An 18,761-nucleotide genomic window follows, 5' to 3' on the forward strand; every position below is an offset into this window, starting at 1 on the left:
GGGTGGGGGGGTTGGAGAGCTGGCAGCACCTCATGTATATGACTGCTGGCTCTATGAAGACTTACGTGGTGTTTTACTCACCAGAATCCACTACTTACCACAGGGACAAGAACATCACCTCCTAGACACGAAGGATTAGTATCAAGCAGTATATTATGCACAGGCACTGTTTGCGAGGAGGAGAAACCAAATGGCCGCAGCCAACAACCCAATACCATTATAACCAAAGAACATCTGTCCTTCAGTCCACTTGGACATGGACACCAGAAATGACCCACCCACAAGAATTAGAAAACTCAGGAAACAAACTATACCGAAATAGACTAACATGGACGGGACCCATGTTCCATGAATGACAAATGGAGATGACTACCAAACTTAGACACCCCATCAGCTGGGTGTATGTGAACAAGACACATTCCTGAGAACTGGAAGGCTTAGGAAATAAACCACACTAAGGTAAAGGACTAACATGGATGGGACCCAGGTCCCACAGATGACACCTCGGACATGACACCAGATTGGACACCACCAGCGGGTCATTGTATAGTTTTCCTGCAGACGCCAACAGGTGTCTGCAGGAACCATACAATGGTTTCTGGCGATTGCACCAGGCTCCCTTGCCTGGTGCCTTTCCATCCCCTCCCACTGCGCCGGTGGTGGGACAGTCCCCCCCAGCACCCCCTACTTTATCCTGGTGGGCCTGCCTCGCTGACTTCTGGGGGTTGCCTACACTATCACCCCATATTTTTACCTTAACCCCCCCCTCCCAACCTTCAGTCTCCCACCCACTCTATCTTTATGCCAGCGAATGCCCCACACACAAAAACTTAATTATGTCAACATTACTGTTCGTCCATTTTTTTCGGCCTTTATTATGCAAGCAGTATCCCCCTCACGTAACAATCATCAAAACCGATGATGATGATGGATATATGTATCGCATATATATGGATCTGTCTGTACGTATGTGCATATAAAAGAGTGCACACGTTTTTTTTTTTAGGTCCTAGCCATTGAAATCTCAAGAAATTAGGTGGCAGGACCTGCCAAAGTGAAACTAAAACTATTGGGTTCCTGGACTATACCACGGGGCGAAGGTAGAGCAACATTGGGCCTCAGCAGGCGTCCAGCAGCTAAACGACCAGATGAACAGTGGTACATGACACTATATACATATACAGTATCCATACACTTTTAAACCTCTTGCATTTCCAGCAAACTGGTACACACACAATGAAAACCACGCGGAGATGGGGGAAACCTCTGGTGTCATCTGACACTAAATACACCTTACTTATCTGGGACAAGTCATCAGCTGTAATAATGATAAATGGTTGGAAGTCAAGAGAAGAATAAATTTTGGATGGATAGCATTCAGGAAATATAATAGTCACATACTGAGGAGCAATATCCCAATTTGTCTGAAACGTAAAATAATGAACCAATGTATACTACCCACCATGACTTATGGAAGTTAAACTTAGGCACTCACCAAAAGAATGGAAGAGAAGCTGACGACACAGTGAAGAATGGAATGAATTATATTGGGAATCAGACTGTTAGATAAGAAGAGAAACATATGGATTAGGCAGCAAACTCAAGTAAAGAACATTCTTATCAAAACAAAAGAACTAAAATGGTCTTGGGCAGGACACATAGCTCGAAGATATGATGACAGATGGACTAAGAGAATAACAGAATGGTACCCAAGAGGAGCTAGAAGAAAATCTGGAAGACAATGACAGAGATGGATAGATGAAATTCATGAGTTTGTGGGTAGTAAATGGATGGCCATTGCACAAGACAGAAGGAACTGGAAAGTTTCTGGAGAGGCCTTCATCCTGCAGTGGATTGAAAATGGCTGATGATGATGAATTATACAATTGTTATATTTGTTCTCTTATTTTATTATTTTTATAACATATATTCTATTATAACAATTTTCTTATTTTCAGTTCAGTCAGTATCAACAACAAATAATTCCTTTGAGAACTGTACACCAGCTGCTATAGAGCAATTTTTTCGTCCCTGGATGGATTTCAAAACTAGAAGAATGGGCGGTCTTGTCATTCATATTATGGTATCACTTTATATGTTTTTGGGTCTGACAATTGTGTGTGATCAATATTTTGTGCCTTCGTTAGAGGTTATTTGTGATGGTAAGTAAATTTATACTTTTATCTGAACCAAGTTAATTTTTATTTTGTTTCATCATTTTTTGAAAAAAATTTCACCACATTAAACAAACGACATGAGGTGTGCAAATTAGATTTCTCGTTAATTGTTTTCTCTGTTAAGTAAATTTGAATATCACTTCCTTTTTTGATGTGTGGTACTCTGATGATCAAAAAGCAGAGTATTTAAAGAATGAGATTCATGATATATTAGTACTTTTCATGAATGAAAACATAAACTTTGTTTGGAGGCGCCTCCGTAGCCAGGTGGGAAGGAGCAGCAGTGCGTAGCACACGCTTCTTGATTAGGCCGGGGTTCGAGCCCGTCACTACCAAATACGGAGGATGCGGAAAGGTCAGGAATGACCACCGCATATTCATGGAGCAATATGGCCTTAGTTGCCAATGCTCCTAAAAACCAAATAACAAACAAACAAACAAACAACAAAAACTTTGTATTCCATTCAAGGTTATTTTATGAACAAAATTCAGGACTATGAATGTGCTTGGACCTACAGTTATAAAAAGATGTATTTTTTTAATTCATAAGTTTTTTTTTGGGAGTGCAAATTATATGGTAAAGGATATTTATTTATATGAACAGTTTGAATTTTGATGTAAAGTTTAATGGTTTTTATGGGAAAATTTGGAACGATTGATGGTTCTATTTCTCGAGACAGTACTAACAAACACCAATTTTGTCACATAAATTAAGAGGTGCTTTTCAGTTTAAAAAAAAGAATAGATTCTTTTGTACCTCTTAAAATCTTTTTTTATGTATTTTTTTTTTTTTCACTAAATAATTTTTTTATATTGGTCAAATAGTAAAATGAAGATAATTAGATCTATTCATATTCCTGTAATTATAAGATCCTTTATATTCTTGTAATTATAAAATATCTGTAATTGATTATAAATTTCATTACTATGGGACTTTGAATTTAGTTAACACATATCTGTTATCATTCAATTGTAAACTGGATTCCTACTTGCCTGCCAATTTAAAAAAAATTTTATCTTGAACTACATATTTCAGATCCAATAAAAGGAGAGATATCTACCCATTTTTTCCTCCCTCTTTTTTGTTTTCAGTCTATTGAGATGGTTTAATTTCAGGAAAAGGAGTCAGGACAATATGGAGTTTCTTCTCCTGCATCATGCTAGGTATCTTCTCATAGCTCCAAAAAGGTAGTCTCATTGGTATAGCATAGCTAGCAACTCTCCAGGTTTATGGTAGAGAATCCATCTATTTGACCCCTTCTTCATCTCACCAATTTTTGCCAAAGCACTGTTTTTCCCTTTCTTTTATTTTTTTTTTTTTTGCAAAAAACAGCAAAACATGTTGAAATCAGAATGTTTTAAAAAATTCCTTAATTCCATTAATGAATACAGCTATCATAAGTAGCTGAGAATAGTTCGCTGGCTGTAATTGTTCAGTTAGCCATAAAAAAAAAAAAAAAAGTAAATTTATTCTGCAGATGTTCAGTGCCCTGCATATGATATGGGAATGATACCCTTTCTCAATTTAGAAAGCAATAAAGCTTATTGAACACTAATATATGAATAATATAATTAAAGGTGTTTATGAAACAAAGGGCTACAAGAAGATTCTCACAACATGCGTAGTAGTTTCAGAAAATTAAGTTGCAATGTGAGTTTGAAGGTTCTTTTTTAGCACAGCCACTTTGTGGAATACAAAATCCTGGTGCAGTGAGTGAAGGTTTGCAAAAAAAGTGAAGAGCAAAAAGGTTTGCCAAGAAATCAAGATTATGGAAAAAAGATACCAGCATGAATGGAATGAGGCAAAGTAACCTGCCATCATCATCTTGATGACTATTGATTTTTGGAAAGGGATTCATGTTATGAGCCCAAAAGAGTTTCAAAAAAACACAAGTTCATCCTTGTGTTTAAAAAAAAAAAAAAAAAAAAAAAAAAAACCACCACTAAATAAATTATTGATTTAATGAGATTACTGAGTACCTGTGTACATTATATTTTGTAATGAACATTGTCTACTGAATGTTCCAAAAACATATTTATATTTCTATAATTGTAGTATAGGGTCTCCCCCCAAATTGGCATGACGGATGAGTTACATATTACAAATCAGCTAAAATTTTTTCAAGTTCACCTCTCCATTAAAAAAGCAGGAAATTTTAAAAAAAAATGTATACCACTGTAATTTCCCACAATTCTTATGTAGATAGACATGGGAGATTAAAATAATCTGTAATAAAGGTTTAGTATTCCAGATGACAGATTATTCAGATTATATTAAGTCAGGGAAGACTCATCAGGGAGAAGATATGTTACAACTGCAAAGAAGGAACATAACTGGAGTAGTCAAGTTGTTATCCACATGATGAGGATTTTAGAATGGATATTTTTTCATAACTAGATAGTATGAACCAGAGCTGAAATGCTCAATATGTTCTACGTTGATATCAATATTTGTAAAATAATAAGAGGAGTTTTGACACAGGAATGAAAATTCCTGTGTCAAATTGACACAGGAATTTTCATTCCTGTGATCACAACATATGGTCGAAAAGCGTTGTCGGCTTCAGGAAGGAAAATTGTTTTTGCAATTTTTTAGTTAATTGCATTAAATTGATTTTAATTGTGTTAAATTGAGTTTTGTGTTATATTGATTTTTAATTATTTTTTAAATTGTTACTCTAATGTAAATTTTTCGATTTTTTTCGTTTTAATTTCTGGAGAGTATCATATGGAAGTGTTCTATGTACTATATTGAGGTAAACTCCTCTTATTATTTTACAAATTTTTTCATAACATAATGCATTACCTAATTAATTTTAGAAAATTATTAATAAAATCCAAGATACATATAGAGCATAAGGATACATATAGATACATATAGAGCAAAAGGAAAAAGAGGCAGAGGAAGACCAAAGAAAAGATGGGCAGACCTCTTCGAGATTGGAACAGCCGGATCACCTAATCCATGAAGGAAGATAAGATAAGATAAAATCCAAGATCAGCAAAGATAAGTTTACACTGTCTTTAACTCTTTCGTGAATGAGTTCCCCCACTGTATGCTGGCTCTGTGGAGTGAGTTGTACAAAGGAAAATTTTTGTACCCTACATACTTTTAAGTATTTTAAAGTAAAATTAACATCAAGAATGAAACCGAATTTAAAAGAAATAATTAATTTTTTTTACAATTTAAAAGATTTTTTTGAAGCAATATCCCTTGCATCTATTAATAGAGGATATACACAGTAAGGCAGGGAAACAGGTGATTTAAAAACTAAATAATTAAATAAAGAATTTGTATTTAATAAACAAATATGCCATCTTAAAGTACATAGTGTGCCATTTACTTTTTGAATATATGACATCTGTCTCTGCACAGACATTTTTATAATCTATGCATGCTTTCCGTGTTGCATCATGGCATCTCCAAAGGAATTCTGGCAATTTGTTCACAAATTCTTTCTTTCAGCTCTTCGATATGCGTGTATGCCAATACTACGAGTTTAATAAATAAATTAGATGAATTTGAGGTGTTGGTCAAAACATCAAAGGCAGATATTGTTGGGATATCAGAGACATAGTGTCACACAGATATAAGGACTGCAGAACTGGAATTTGGGGAGTACAATGTGTACAGCAAGGATAGATAGGATAGGAAGGGAGGAGGGGTTATGCTATTAGTTAAGAAACACATAAAATCCAAGGAACTACAGCCAGGCGACATGGCTGGACAATGCAGTGCCAAGTCAGTTTGGTATGACATAAGCACTGGGAAAGCAAAATTGAGAGGAGGAGTGCGTTATAGACCTAATGACTCTGATGAGTATAATAAACAGCTGTACAGAGAAATAGAGTGAGCTAATAAATCAGAGTTTGTTATAATGGGGGAATTTAATTTCCCAGATAGTGACTGGAATTTGTAGGTTGGTCACTCACACACTAGCAAGGCTTTTGTGGATTTATTGGATGATTGTTTTCTACACAGCATGTTCGGGAAGCAACTAGACACTCTTGATCTGATTATCGGTAGTGATTTTCATGCATTAAGAATCTGCAGATAAAGGAACCGCTAGGTAGTAGTGAACACAGTGTGCTGAAGCAGGATTTACTCAATGAGAATTATCATTAGTAGAGGCATATGATGCAAGAAATAGGTAACTACCATCAGGGATAAAGGGAAGGGTTTTTGCTTTCGTAAAAGTGACTACAGTGGTCTGAGACAGAATTTAAATTCTATACGGTGGAAAGAATTTTTCTGCAAATGGATGACCAACTGATGATGTTACCAACAGCAAATTCAAAATGGGAAGCATTCAAAGAATTAACCTGGGAAACTACTAGGCTTTTCATACCAACTAAGAAATATTGTTCAAGGTTTAGGCCTAAATGAATGTCAGATGAACTAATGAGACATGTGGCAGAGAAGAAAAATGCATGGGATACATATAAATTAACAGGTGGCACAAAAGTCTATGATAGATATAAGCTGGTCTGTAACCAAGTCACAAAGGAGATTAGGCAGGTCAAGGCAGATTACGAGAAATCCTTGGCAAAGGATGCAAAGAAAGATGAATCAAATGCAAAGATGAATCAGATTGGTCCACTTGATATCGGTGGTTCAACTGTTGATGATCCTGCTCAGGTAGCAAACAAACTAAATGAGCATTTTAGAATCAGAGGTGAATTAAATTGTGGCAGTGAGCTAGATGATTTTGTAATAACTGAGAGCAAAGTGGAGGAGAAATTGTTGAAGATAAACATAAGAAAGGCACCTGGGGTGGATGGGATCTATCCAGTTATATTAAAGGAGGCAGCAAAGGAAGTAAGCAAACTCTTAGCCATAATTATGAGAGCTTCCTTGTACTTAGGGGGGGTTACCCATGGACTGGGGATGTTCAAATGTGACCCGAATTCACAAAGGAGGATCAAAGGGCGATACAAGTAATTACATATCTGTTTACAGATATGTAAACTTCTGTTCCATGGAAATTAATGGAGGCACTGGTTCAAGAAGCACTGCAAGATCATCTAGACCCGATTTCAATTACAGCTCGGACACAGCATGGGTTTGTTAAGGGGAAGTCTTGTGTGACCAATTTGATTGGATACTATGATGTGGTCACAAAGGAACTAGATGCGAAGAATAATTTTGATATCATATATTTGGCTCTTAGAAAGGCTTTTGATACTGTTGCACGTGGAAGATTGCTGCACAGATTGGAGCAGTGTGGCATTGGAGGCAAATTGCTGCTATGGATAAAGGGATGGTTGAGTGGGATAAGCAGAGAGTGATAATCAATGGGCACTACTCTTCATCGACTAATGTTATTTGTAGAGTCCCCCAGGGTTCAGTGTTGGGCCCATTGTTGTGTTTTTTTTTTTTTTTTTTTGTATTTATTAATGATATTGATGATGGTATATCAGGCTTAATGTCTAAGTTTTCAGACGATACGAAAGTCGGCAGGGTTGTTAATGACAATAATGACAGTATACTGCTGTCAGAAAAGTTGAGCAAATGGCCTGAGAGGTGGCAACAGTTGTAGAATAGATGTGTACATGTTTGCCTTTAGCCAGCGGGTGGTTGATTGCTGGAACAAACTTCCATCTTTGTAGAAGTTGATAGCTTAAATAGATTCAAGGCAGAACTAGAGAAACATTTGGAGCGAGTGGATGGGTGAAATGAGAAGGGGTTGATGTTTTTTTTTTTCTTTGGCTGATGCTGTATAAGCTTGCTTTCTTACATCATGTGCCTTTACTAATGCTAATTCTAATATTGGAGTGGGCAGTGAGAAATGCACCTTGCTTTTTAAGTGTCCCTATAAAAAGAAGTTTCATGCTGACAGGTCCAGGGAGTTCTTGGAGGCCAAGAAGTATTAGCATTCCTAGAGATAATGTGGTCATGAAAAAGCAGTCATACTCTGTTCACTGACATCTCCAGTGGTATGAGATGATGTGTCATCTTGTTCATATCAAATTGAGGAAACCTGGTAGCTAATTAATTAGTCAAAATATTTGATCATGTTAACATATTGGCTTGACCTCACAGTTACTCTCTCCCATTATCATTTTTAAAAAAATATGTGCAGGTAATGCCATGAAATAAAAATTGCACACTACATTGTTTCCCAGTCACTGTGCAATGGTTGCTGGTGGAAATATTGAGAGTTTTCTTCCAACGAATAACAAAAATTTATTCATAAAATTGTTTGATAAAAGTGAGTTTCATTAGACATTCATAGATTGTGAATAAAGTCTTTATCATGATCCATTTAAGTTAAAATTTCTTAGCAAAAATTTTTTTTCGGGTAACAAGAACACAAGGTTTTAATTCTTGTAGTAGATGTGCATTTTAAAGATGGAAATTTGAGTCCTGGTGCAATATTTGTTGTACACTCCTACTGGATAAGTTCACTGATGGTGTGTGCTGACATGCAGAACACTTTAAACTCCATGCAGGTGTGTTCCTGACAGCTGAGGACTCTTATTACACCACCAGTAGGCTTCCTTTTGAGAGCAGAACCAGTTTATTAAAACATTGCATACCTATGTTCTAATGGCATGAACAGACAGTACAGTTCTTTATCCTTAAACTTAAAGTGAATGTGAAAAATGTTGAGTGTCCTTGTAACATTGGTTTTTGTAAAATGTCTTAATGGCAGACTGTGCTGTGCATCACTCTGCTGTTTCATAATTGCTAAATGGCATGATATGGAAATAAGTATGTCAGTTGTTATAATCCTCCCCACCACACCAGAACTGAAAAAGCCAGTTTTTAAAATTGCCTGTTTTTCTATCCCATTCCTGTATACATATTAATTAATTCAATTTGACAAATTTCTGGATCTAAATTTCAGAGAATTTCAGTTTTTGTAAGCCAGAATCAGACAACAATGGCTGACAGGAGGGATGTTTTTTCACAGCTATTTTCATGCTGCCATTATTAAAACCATATCTACTATTATTTTGAAACACAGATAAGAGGACATGACTAGAAAAATTTAAAGGCAATTCATATATAAATGGATGCATTATTTTGAAATGTACTTGAAGTGACTTACAAAAATGTAGATCCATGTACATACTCCTCAGAGCCTGTGGATGATCAGTGTGTTCACTTCTGAGAGGGTTAAGCAAAGTTTATATTAAAACTGAAAAACTGTAGTTTCCACTTGGTATTAATAATAGCAATATGATGCAAATAAGCAAGCTTATACAGCATCAGCTACTAAAAAAAACATCTATTTCATCGCCCATTATTTCAATAATTTAGATCCACAGTTTAGATGCTACCAAATTCCACAACATCATGTAGATTTATATAATATACTTAACCATTCTGTGGCCTGTGGGTGTCCTAAACGTGCATAGGCCTGAGGCCCTAAGCAGGACTGGACTAAGGTATTCCTGTGCCTCGGACAGAAAAATTATTTTGGTGTCCCTCTGCATATACTAGAAATCTGTGTAAGGGCGGTGCCCCTGTAATAATGGCACCCATGGTGGCTGCCCTATTAGCCCTTGCCACCCTAAGACTTGGTGATTGTGAATTTGTGGTTCCTAAATAAGTTCAAACAAAGACATTTTTGCACAAAAAAGGAAAGATAGAAATTCTGTTATAGTAGTAGTAGCAGTAGCAGTCGCATGTGATGCAAGAAAGCAAGTGTATGAGCTTATGCAGCATCAGTCAAAAAAAAAAAAACCAAAAAAAAAAACCATACATATATAAAAAAAAAAAATCACACCATTCCCTCCAAATGCCTGTCCAGTTCCTCCTTAAATTTATTCAAACTATCAACTTCCACAACGACAGATGGAAGTTTGTTCCAGCAATTAGCCACCCGCTAGCTAAAGGCAAATTTCCGCACATCTACATCTGTCTTTTTTTAATTTGAATTTATGCCCCCTTAGGTTCGTAATCTGAACAAGTGGAAGGATCCCATCAGAATTCAGCGTGCTCAACTCATTCAAGGCCTTATATACCTCAATCAGATCACCGCGCAGGTGCCTAGTCGCCAGCCACTGCAATTTGCAGAATTTAAGCCTCTCTTGGTAAGAGGATCCCTTCATTCCCCTCACTAATCTTGTTGCCCTTCTCTGTACACACTCAAGTAAATCTACATCCTTCCTAAAATGAGGCCTCCAGACCTGTACGCAGTACTCAAGGCGTGGCCTGACCATTGCCTTATACAGAGGAATAATCACCTCCTTTTCCCTGCTAGCAAAATTCCTATATATCATTGACAAAACCCCATGACCTGCCCTGGCAGCCTGTCTGCATTGCTCAGAAAACTTCATATCTGACTGCACAATTACTCCCAGGTCCTTGACATATATAGATTGCACTTCTAGGCAAAGGTACACAGTGCAACACACTATGTAGTATTAATTATTGATATAACCTTTTAAAATTATGATGGCCACTGCTACTATTATATTCTGTATTTTTCAGTACTCACAGCTTTTAGATTTTAGTTATGTTATCACTGATTTCAGAATTTGACACATTCTTATTAAAGTTTATAAATTGCAGCTTCATGTTTTTCTTTAAGTCCAAATTCACTAGAGTGGGCCAGCCCAGTTATAAACGATATCCATTTAAGCATATATAGAATGTACTTTAATGCTAGCATAAAGGCCTTACCATGTCTTTCCTCTATCTTTAGCAGTAGCATAATTCATCTTTGAAAACTTTATTAACATGAAGCTCTATTCACAGAGAAACCATCTGAGGAGTGCTTGTATATTGATAGAGCATTTCACTTTCAAATCTGATGGGAGCCTGGTTGATTTTAAATACAGTAAACCCCCGCTATTCGCGGGGGTTACGTTCCTGAGAAATGTCGCGAATACCGAAAACGCGAATACTGAGTTATGGCTCCCATAGTAATAAAGGGGTTCCGTTCCAAAGTATGAAATATATAAGAAAAACTAGTCAAAAATTTTGTCTATGTATGTATTATATGTACCTTCATAATATGACTATGTACATAGACAGTACATAGTGAAATGCAAGCATATGGCATCGAAATGAAAATAAGAAACAATTTAATATTAAATGTAATATTTATTAGAAATTTCAAACCAGCGCCTTTGCTAGCAAAAAAAAAACGTCCCGCCAGTGCTATCACCAGTTTCGCTAAAGTGTTGATAAAGGAGTTTTGCCTTTTCGCGAATGATGAGTGAACTTAACGGAATTTTATTTCGAGTTCGGTCTTCTATCCACAGATTTAAAGCCTTTTCCATTTTTTCTAATTTAACATCACAAGTTACAGAGCAAATTTTTGAAGCAATTAGCGCGTTTTCACGGACACTACGGCGGATTTTTTCTTCCGATTTCTTGATTGATCGTACCGTTGACTCATTGATTTTATAATGTTTTTCCACTGAGGAGACACTTTCACCATTAGAAATTTTGTCTAATAACTCAATTTTATTCGCGAATGTTATCACCTTCTTTGATATTTTCACATTTCTCTTTTTATTCGTAGCCATATTTTTGTAGGGGTTAGAAAGAACTTGTCCACAATAAAGTCACTTTCTTCCGTTAACACACTCGAAAAACTCTGTTTTACACTGCAAAACGGTAGATTTATCACTTTTGGAAGCATATCAATTTATAAATTGATAAATTTATTGTTTATAAGCATATAAATTAAAAGTAAACGACGAAACCTTCCATGACTAACACATACTGAACAAGGATTACCGAGAAACATCCACGCTCGCGATTTTTTCACCCCTCTCCCCCACCCACTGAGCGCTGTTTTGACCGGGAAAGATAATTTTAGCCACGCCCATGTTTTTTATGGCGGAAAATATTCACGGCGCTTTAAAATTCACATTTTTTTAGGTTTCATTTTATATTAAATCGGCGATCGCGAAACCGCGAATACAGATACCGCGAATAGCGGGGGTTTGCTGTATCTTGCACTAATGAATACTACTATTATATTCATTGAGGCTTTCATTTAAATGACAACTCATAATTTACACCAAAAATTCATGGCTGTAAATGCAGAACACAAAGGAACACTGCAGCTTCAGATGCAACTAAATAAATACTGCTTTTACTCAGAACTCCACAGATAAATTTAAGATCCCATGGCTTCTATCACACTGATATGTCTTCCTCCTTTTTTTCTTTCATTTGTACTCCACATGTCATGTCATGTCATGTCATGTCTGTAAATCTCTAAAAGATAGCTCCCAAACATAGAATGGCTTCCAAATGCAAGTCCATCTTCACCTTGTGATTCCCTTCTGGGAACAGTACTCACTTTTGTCAGCCAGTGTGTTTCTGGAATAGTAAGTAAGCAATTTTCTTAGAAAAATGCCAAAATTGTCTTCCTCTTCTTTTCTTATCATTTCTTTTCTTAGCTAACTAAGACAAAAAAATAGTCAAAAAGGGAAAAAAATAAATAAATAAAAATAAATAAAATAGTAATACAGTAGACTTGCTTTTCTGGGATAGATGGTTAAAAAATATTCCGGTTAAAAAATATTTCCCAGTTAATCCAAAAATACAGTAAGTTCCCGACATACATAAGAGATACGTTCCAGGACTTCTTATGTAAGTCAAGTTTTACGTAACTAACTCGGAAATGACTAATAAAATATTGCTACTATATCCCTGATATGCCAAAATTACAAAAACCACATAATATCCTCAGAAGAATGAAGAAAAATAGTTATATATTTTTAATTAATTCATTTAAAAACTTTAGCTGGGGTCAGCGGTGAAATAGCCAGAATGGCACATCAGAAAAGAAAACATAAAAGGAATAAAAAAAATGCATGTTATTGAACTGTAAAAACTGATATGTATTTCGTAGCCTTGGTTATTATAGTTGACCTTCATTGGTGCCGACCGCTTCTTGTATTCTGTCTTTCTCCTTTATTTTGTTCACCATTGCCACTGACAAATCTGAATACTTGTTAATGTTTAGCCATTTTCATACATCCTTATAATTTAAATTTTTTTCCTGATCCAACTCAATCGCTTTCCTTCTCTTGATAGATTTACTAGTACAGCTATCACTTATTCTCTTAGGCGGCACGTACGGTCAAAACAAAATTTTCTGAAAATAACTTCATGGGATTAAGGCGAAAACTCACTATTATCATCCCACACAAGCTCACATTTTACTAAAACACATTTTTGGAGGTCACTGCCATAAAACAATTTGCACTTTCCAGTTTATTGGGCTTTTCTGTTAGCGCAATCTATTATAAATGGGGAGTAAACTCATCTTATTGCATTTGCGATGATACGATAGCTGGAATTCTGTGTTTTTATGTTATTATGGTGAAATGTGTGTCACTTGAAATCTTCAGTCCTATAAAAAAAATATAAATAATGTAACATAAATCCGAAGCTACTTAAGTCTGTGTTTTTTTGGTATTATGGTGATTCTGTGTAATTCTGTGTTTTTATGTTATTATGCTCGAGGTGAGCGGACGCGCTTAGTCAGGGCTCCTCAGTTAAGTGGTTTACTTTTGGATAGTGCTTTTAAATATGTGATTTATTTAGATATTGTTGGATTATTTTGTTATAGGTTTCCTGTAAGAGTTTGATTTTAATAATATTATAGATATATTTTTTTAAAGTTACTTTCATTGATATTTATTTAATTTTATAATGGTAGTTACGAGATCTGCCTTAAACACGTCACAGGGTATCGTGACTCACACGGAAATAGCCGATGGTGATTTACGGGTGAGCCATTATTTAATCCGTTGTGGAACCTGTGGAATGTTTTCCAAGGTCGACCTGGTGACTAATCCTACCTCACCTGGGGATTCTTTTCTTTGTGATCAATGTAAGGAGTGCACCGATCTTAAATTACAATTTGGTGCACTGATGGAACAATTTGAGTCCCTGAAAAAACGGAAAAAACGGGTTCTTGCCCTTGAGAATAATGCATCTGGGAGCTCATCAGGGACTCAAGACTCCAGCAATCTACCAAGTGATGCACACCTGATTTGAGCCTCAAAACAGAAAAACCAAGTGCAAACTACTCTGGTTAAAAAGGACTTTGTTTTATTAGGAGACTCCATTGTCAGGGAAACGGGGAATATTTTTTGTAATAAGGATAGCTGGAGTAGAACCAGGGTATGCCTGCCGGGAGCAACTATTAATGATGCCACCAACAGATTGTCAGATTTTAAAGGGGATAAAGAGAATATTATTATTCATGTGGGGACTAATGATATTAAATGTACATGATCTGACGATTTGTTGGAAAAATACAGGACCATGCTGAGGAAATGCCGCGAGCTAGGCCACAATGTCTATGTGTCTGCAATTCTGCCCAGACACGATAGGAGGGATTATATGTTAAGAGCCTTGTGGATTAACTCAAGACCTGAAGGAATCTGCAAGGCTTTAGGGGGAAAATTTCTATCAGCATGGCCCACACTTGTAGGTAGAAGGAATTTGTTTTGTAGAGACGGGATACACTTAAACAAAGGTGGTGCAAAAGTTTTTGCCAGTATTATTGAGGATACCTTAAAGGTTCAGGGAAACTGCTAGCTAGGGGGGGATGTGGGTAATACTGACATGTGTTTATCTGATAATATTGGTCACAGTAACTCTTGCACATACCTTAAGGGTTCTTATCTGCTACCCCAACCGGACGTATTATCTAGATGTTCTGGGAACAGAAACGTTTCACGTCAGCGGGTAGCTAATATCAGGGAAGAGAGCCTAAAAAACTTCAAGGGTTGTGTTAGGGTTGTTAAATATACAAGAACTGTAAATCTTAATTATTTATACAGTAACGTTAGAAGTGTCGTCAATAAAATGAGCGAATTCGAACTGCTGGTTAAAACAAGTAACGCGGACATAATAGGGCTTACAGAGACGTGGTGCCATCTGGAAATTGGGGATGATGAGTTTCAGTATGGCTTGTATAATGTATTTAGGAAGGATAGGATAGATAGAAGGGGTGGTGGGGTAATGCTTCTTATCAGAAGCAGCCTGAGTGCGACGATAGCTTTCCCAGATTCAGACATTTCACATGCTAGTATAGAGTCTGTATGGTGTGAGATAGTTGGAAACAAAGGTATAATGTGAGTAGGAGTAATCTACAGACCAGGTAATTGTGAAGATTATTACAAAAGCCTCTACATGCAAATGGAATGGGCAAGTAAGCGTCAATGCCTTATTATGGGTGATTTAAATTTGCCTCTAATTGATTGGAGTAAATGGGAAGGAAACTCGACATGGGGAACAAAATTTTTAAATCAACTAGATGACTGTTATTTGTATTAACATGTCAGGGAAAGTACTAGAGAAAAGAATATCCTAGACCTCATCATCACACATGAATCAGATGACATAACAGGGTTGACAGTAGAGGAACCAGTAGCAGGAAGTGATCACGGAGTTCTACGGTGGATGATGACGAGAGAGGTAGCAGAAGTAAAAGAGGAATGGGTTTTAATTTCAGAAAAGGAAATTACGATGCCTTAAGGTGCTACATGGCCTCTATTAACTGGGTAAATATCGTGCAGAAAATGAATACATTTGAACTGTGGTACGCTTTTAAAACAATCACAGATGCCTTGAATGCGTATATACCATTAAAAAAATACTCCACAAGGAGGGTTCCAAGTTGGATGAATAGTGAAGTTGCCACATTACTTGAGCAGAAAAAGGTAGCATGGAAAGGTTACAGAGCAATAAAAAGTACTGACGCCTATAACAGCTACAAGGTGATGTGTAATAGAGCCACAGAAAAGGTTCGACAGGCAAAGGCAGTTTATGAGAAATCACTAGCAAACAGAGCAAAGAGGGGGAATAAAGAATTATTCGCATATATTAGCGCCAAGAAGAGCAGGACAAACCAGATCAGACCTTTATGTAAGGGAAAGGGGATAGTATTGAATACACCAGCTGCCGTTGCAGATGAACTCAACAGTTATTTTGCATCGATATTTACAAATGAAAAACCTTTTGTGGCAATGGGAAATTGTGGGAGCGAAGTTAAAAAATATGTAATTAATGATATTGAAATTTCGCAAGATTATTTAATGAAAAAACTTTCGAGCCTACAGACCAGTAAGGCTCCTGGAGTTGATGGAATATACCCTATAATCTTAAGGGAGGTGGCAAGCGAGTGCATTGAACCATTGAGGCTAATAATGCGAGCATCACTAGACTCTGGGGAGATTCCCTTGGATTGGAAAAGTGCCAATGTATCTCCCATACATAAGGGTGGCTCTAAAAGTGAAGTTGGAAATTATCTACCTATCAGTCTGATTTCAGTAGTAGGGAAAATCATGGAGGCAATGATCAAGGGTGGAATTCAGGATCATTTGGATTGAATTAAAATTCTCAAGGATTCTCAGCATGGTTTTGTAAAGGGAAAATCATGTTTAACAAATCTGGTTCGCTATTTCGAAAGGGTCACTCACGAGCTGGATTTAGGGAATAATTTTGACATTGTTTATTTAGATTTCAGCAAAGCTTTTGACTCAGTCCCACACGAGCAGTTGCTTTATAAGCTGGAACAGGTTGGAATCACAGGGAAAATCCTTAGATGAATAGAAGGATGGCTTCAGGGCAGGAGGCAGAAGGTTGTGATAAATGGCTATTCCTCAGATTGGGTTGATGTAAAAAGTGGGGATTCCCCAAGGATCAGTATTAGGACCACTGTTGTTTTTAATTTTCATAAACAACATTGATGAAGGGATAGAGGGCGTGATATCTAAATTTGCAGATTATGTTAAAATTGGTAGAGTAGTTAATGATCACTGTCAAGCTGAGCTTCTTCAGAGAGACCTAGATAGACTTCAGAAACAGTCAGAAAAATGGCAGCTATGCTTTAATCCAACAAAGTGTAAGGTATTACACCTGGGAAACAGTAATCCCAAAATAACTTATTCACTTGGTGGAGTTCAACTAAACCCAGTACTGGAGGAAAGGGACTTGGGTGTTACGATACGGTCAGACATGAAATTCTCTGAGCATTGTAAACAGGTTGCAAGGAAGGCCCATGGTGTCCTATCGATGATCTATCGAACTTTTGCAAGTAGAGATAGGGACGTGATAATCCCATTATATAAGGCTTATGTTAGACCACACTTGGAATACTGTGTTCAAGTATAGAGACCGCACCTAAAGAAAGACATCGAGCTTCTTGAAAGGGTGCAAAGACGGGTAACTTGCCTGGTGAGATCGGCAAAAGGGCGCCCTTATGAAGAAAGACTTCGAATATGTGGGTTGCAGAGTTTGGAAACTAGACACCTTAGAAATTTGATTGAGGTGTTTAAGGCTCTGAGAGGCATCAGTAAAATGAATGAGGACAAAATTTTCAAGATTATAAATGATGCTAGAACTAGGGGACATAAATTCAAGTTACGGGGGGAAATGTTTAGATTGGACTGCAGGAAGTTTTATTTTAGCCAGCAAGTTATAAATTACTGGAATAAGTTGCCTTCATGAGTGGTAGAGGCCGACAGTTTGGGGAAATTCAAAGGTCATCTGGATAGTACCTTCGGGTAAGGGAAGCGCATAGGATGATAGGTTTAATTTCCTTTTTTTTTTTTATTAATTATTATTATCTATTTATTTATTTTTTTTTTATATATATATATTTTTTTTTTGTTTTTATCATAGTTTTGTTCGGATATTTTTTTTTTTTTTTGGCTGGTGCAGCATAAGCCATAGGCTTTCTTGCACCATGCGGCCATTACTAATACTAATACTAAGTCGGGACTTTCTGTATTGAAAAATGTTCAGCAACTTACGTAAAAAGTATGGCAATAGATAAAAATCAAAAAACTTACCACGCACTACTTGCGTGTCCAATATGCGCAAGTAGTGCGTATGATGTCGATTTTAAATCTAATAGCTTCCCTTTATTTTTTGCAATGTCGTGTATGGTTTGGTCACCATAGACATTTGGATAACAGATGCACATTTTCAAACTTTTGAATAATTTCAAGTTTTTGTTTAATTGAAAGCACAACTCTTGCGTTTTCCCATGATTTTTGCGATTTCTAAAAAAAAAGTTACTATAAAAAAAAAATTCTGACATCCTTGACGTAAATAATGAAACAAAATTTGTCCTTTTCCAGTGCGAACACAACAATCGATGTAATGCACTAAATTGAACTAAACATTTGGTCCTTTTTTTTTTCAGCGGCAGGTGTGAAGACAGTGGGGGGTTGCAAGTAATAGGCACACTAATCTCCTAATGACGACTTATACCTTGTCCCTTATTTACGACTCGTAAAATAAATGTTTACACCTATTCTAGTTATTACTTGCATTTTATGACTTCTCATTGTTTTTTTTTTTTTTTTTTTAATTTGGAATCTTGAAGTGTCCCGGTTAATCCAATCCCAGTAAATTGAAACTCTGCTGTAATTAAATTAAACTAAACTAAAAATGGAAAAAAAAAAAAATAATAATAATAATAAAACAAAAGAAAAATTGCTGCTTCCTGATTCCTAACATTGCAACAAGGAGGCTTTATCAATATGTCATTTGTCTTGTAGAACAATAGTAATAAAAAAAAATAATAAAAATTTCATATTGTTGGGCAAAGTAGGTAGCAACAGTGCTAATATCTCCAAGAAAAT

General features: G+C 36.3%; 1 protein-coding gene across 4 annotated transcripts in view; it reads left to right on the top strand.

Moving 5' to 3' along the window:
• Positions 1-18,761, top strand: part of LOC150085669 (putative sodium/potassium/calcium exchanger CG1090) — a 273,451-nt gene that overhangs the window by 139,147 nt on the left and 115,543 nt on the right. For all 4 annotated transcript variants that reach the window (XM_090374171.1, XM_090374172.1, XM_090374170.1 and 1 more), the window contains one exon: positions 1,959-2,162. In XM_090374171.1, coding sequence (XP_090230297.1) covers positions 1,959-2,162 — 204 coding nt within the window. The remainder of the gene's footprint in view (positions 1-1,958; positions 2,163-18,761) is intronic.

The sequence above is a fragment of the Mastigoproctus giganteus genome, chromosome 5 (genome assembly GCF_048544385.1).
Source record: "Mastigoproctus giganteus isolate SK-2022 chromosome 5, ASM4854438v1, whole genome shotgun sequence".
In the NCBI taxonomy this organism is placed as follows: domain Eukaryota; kingdom Metazoa; phylum Arthropoda; class Arachnida; order Uropygi; family Thelyphonidae; genus Mastigoproctus; species Mastigoproctus giganteus.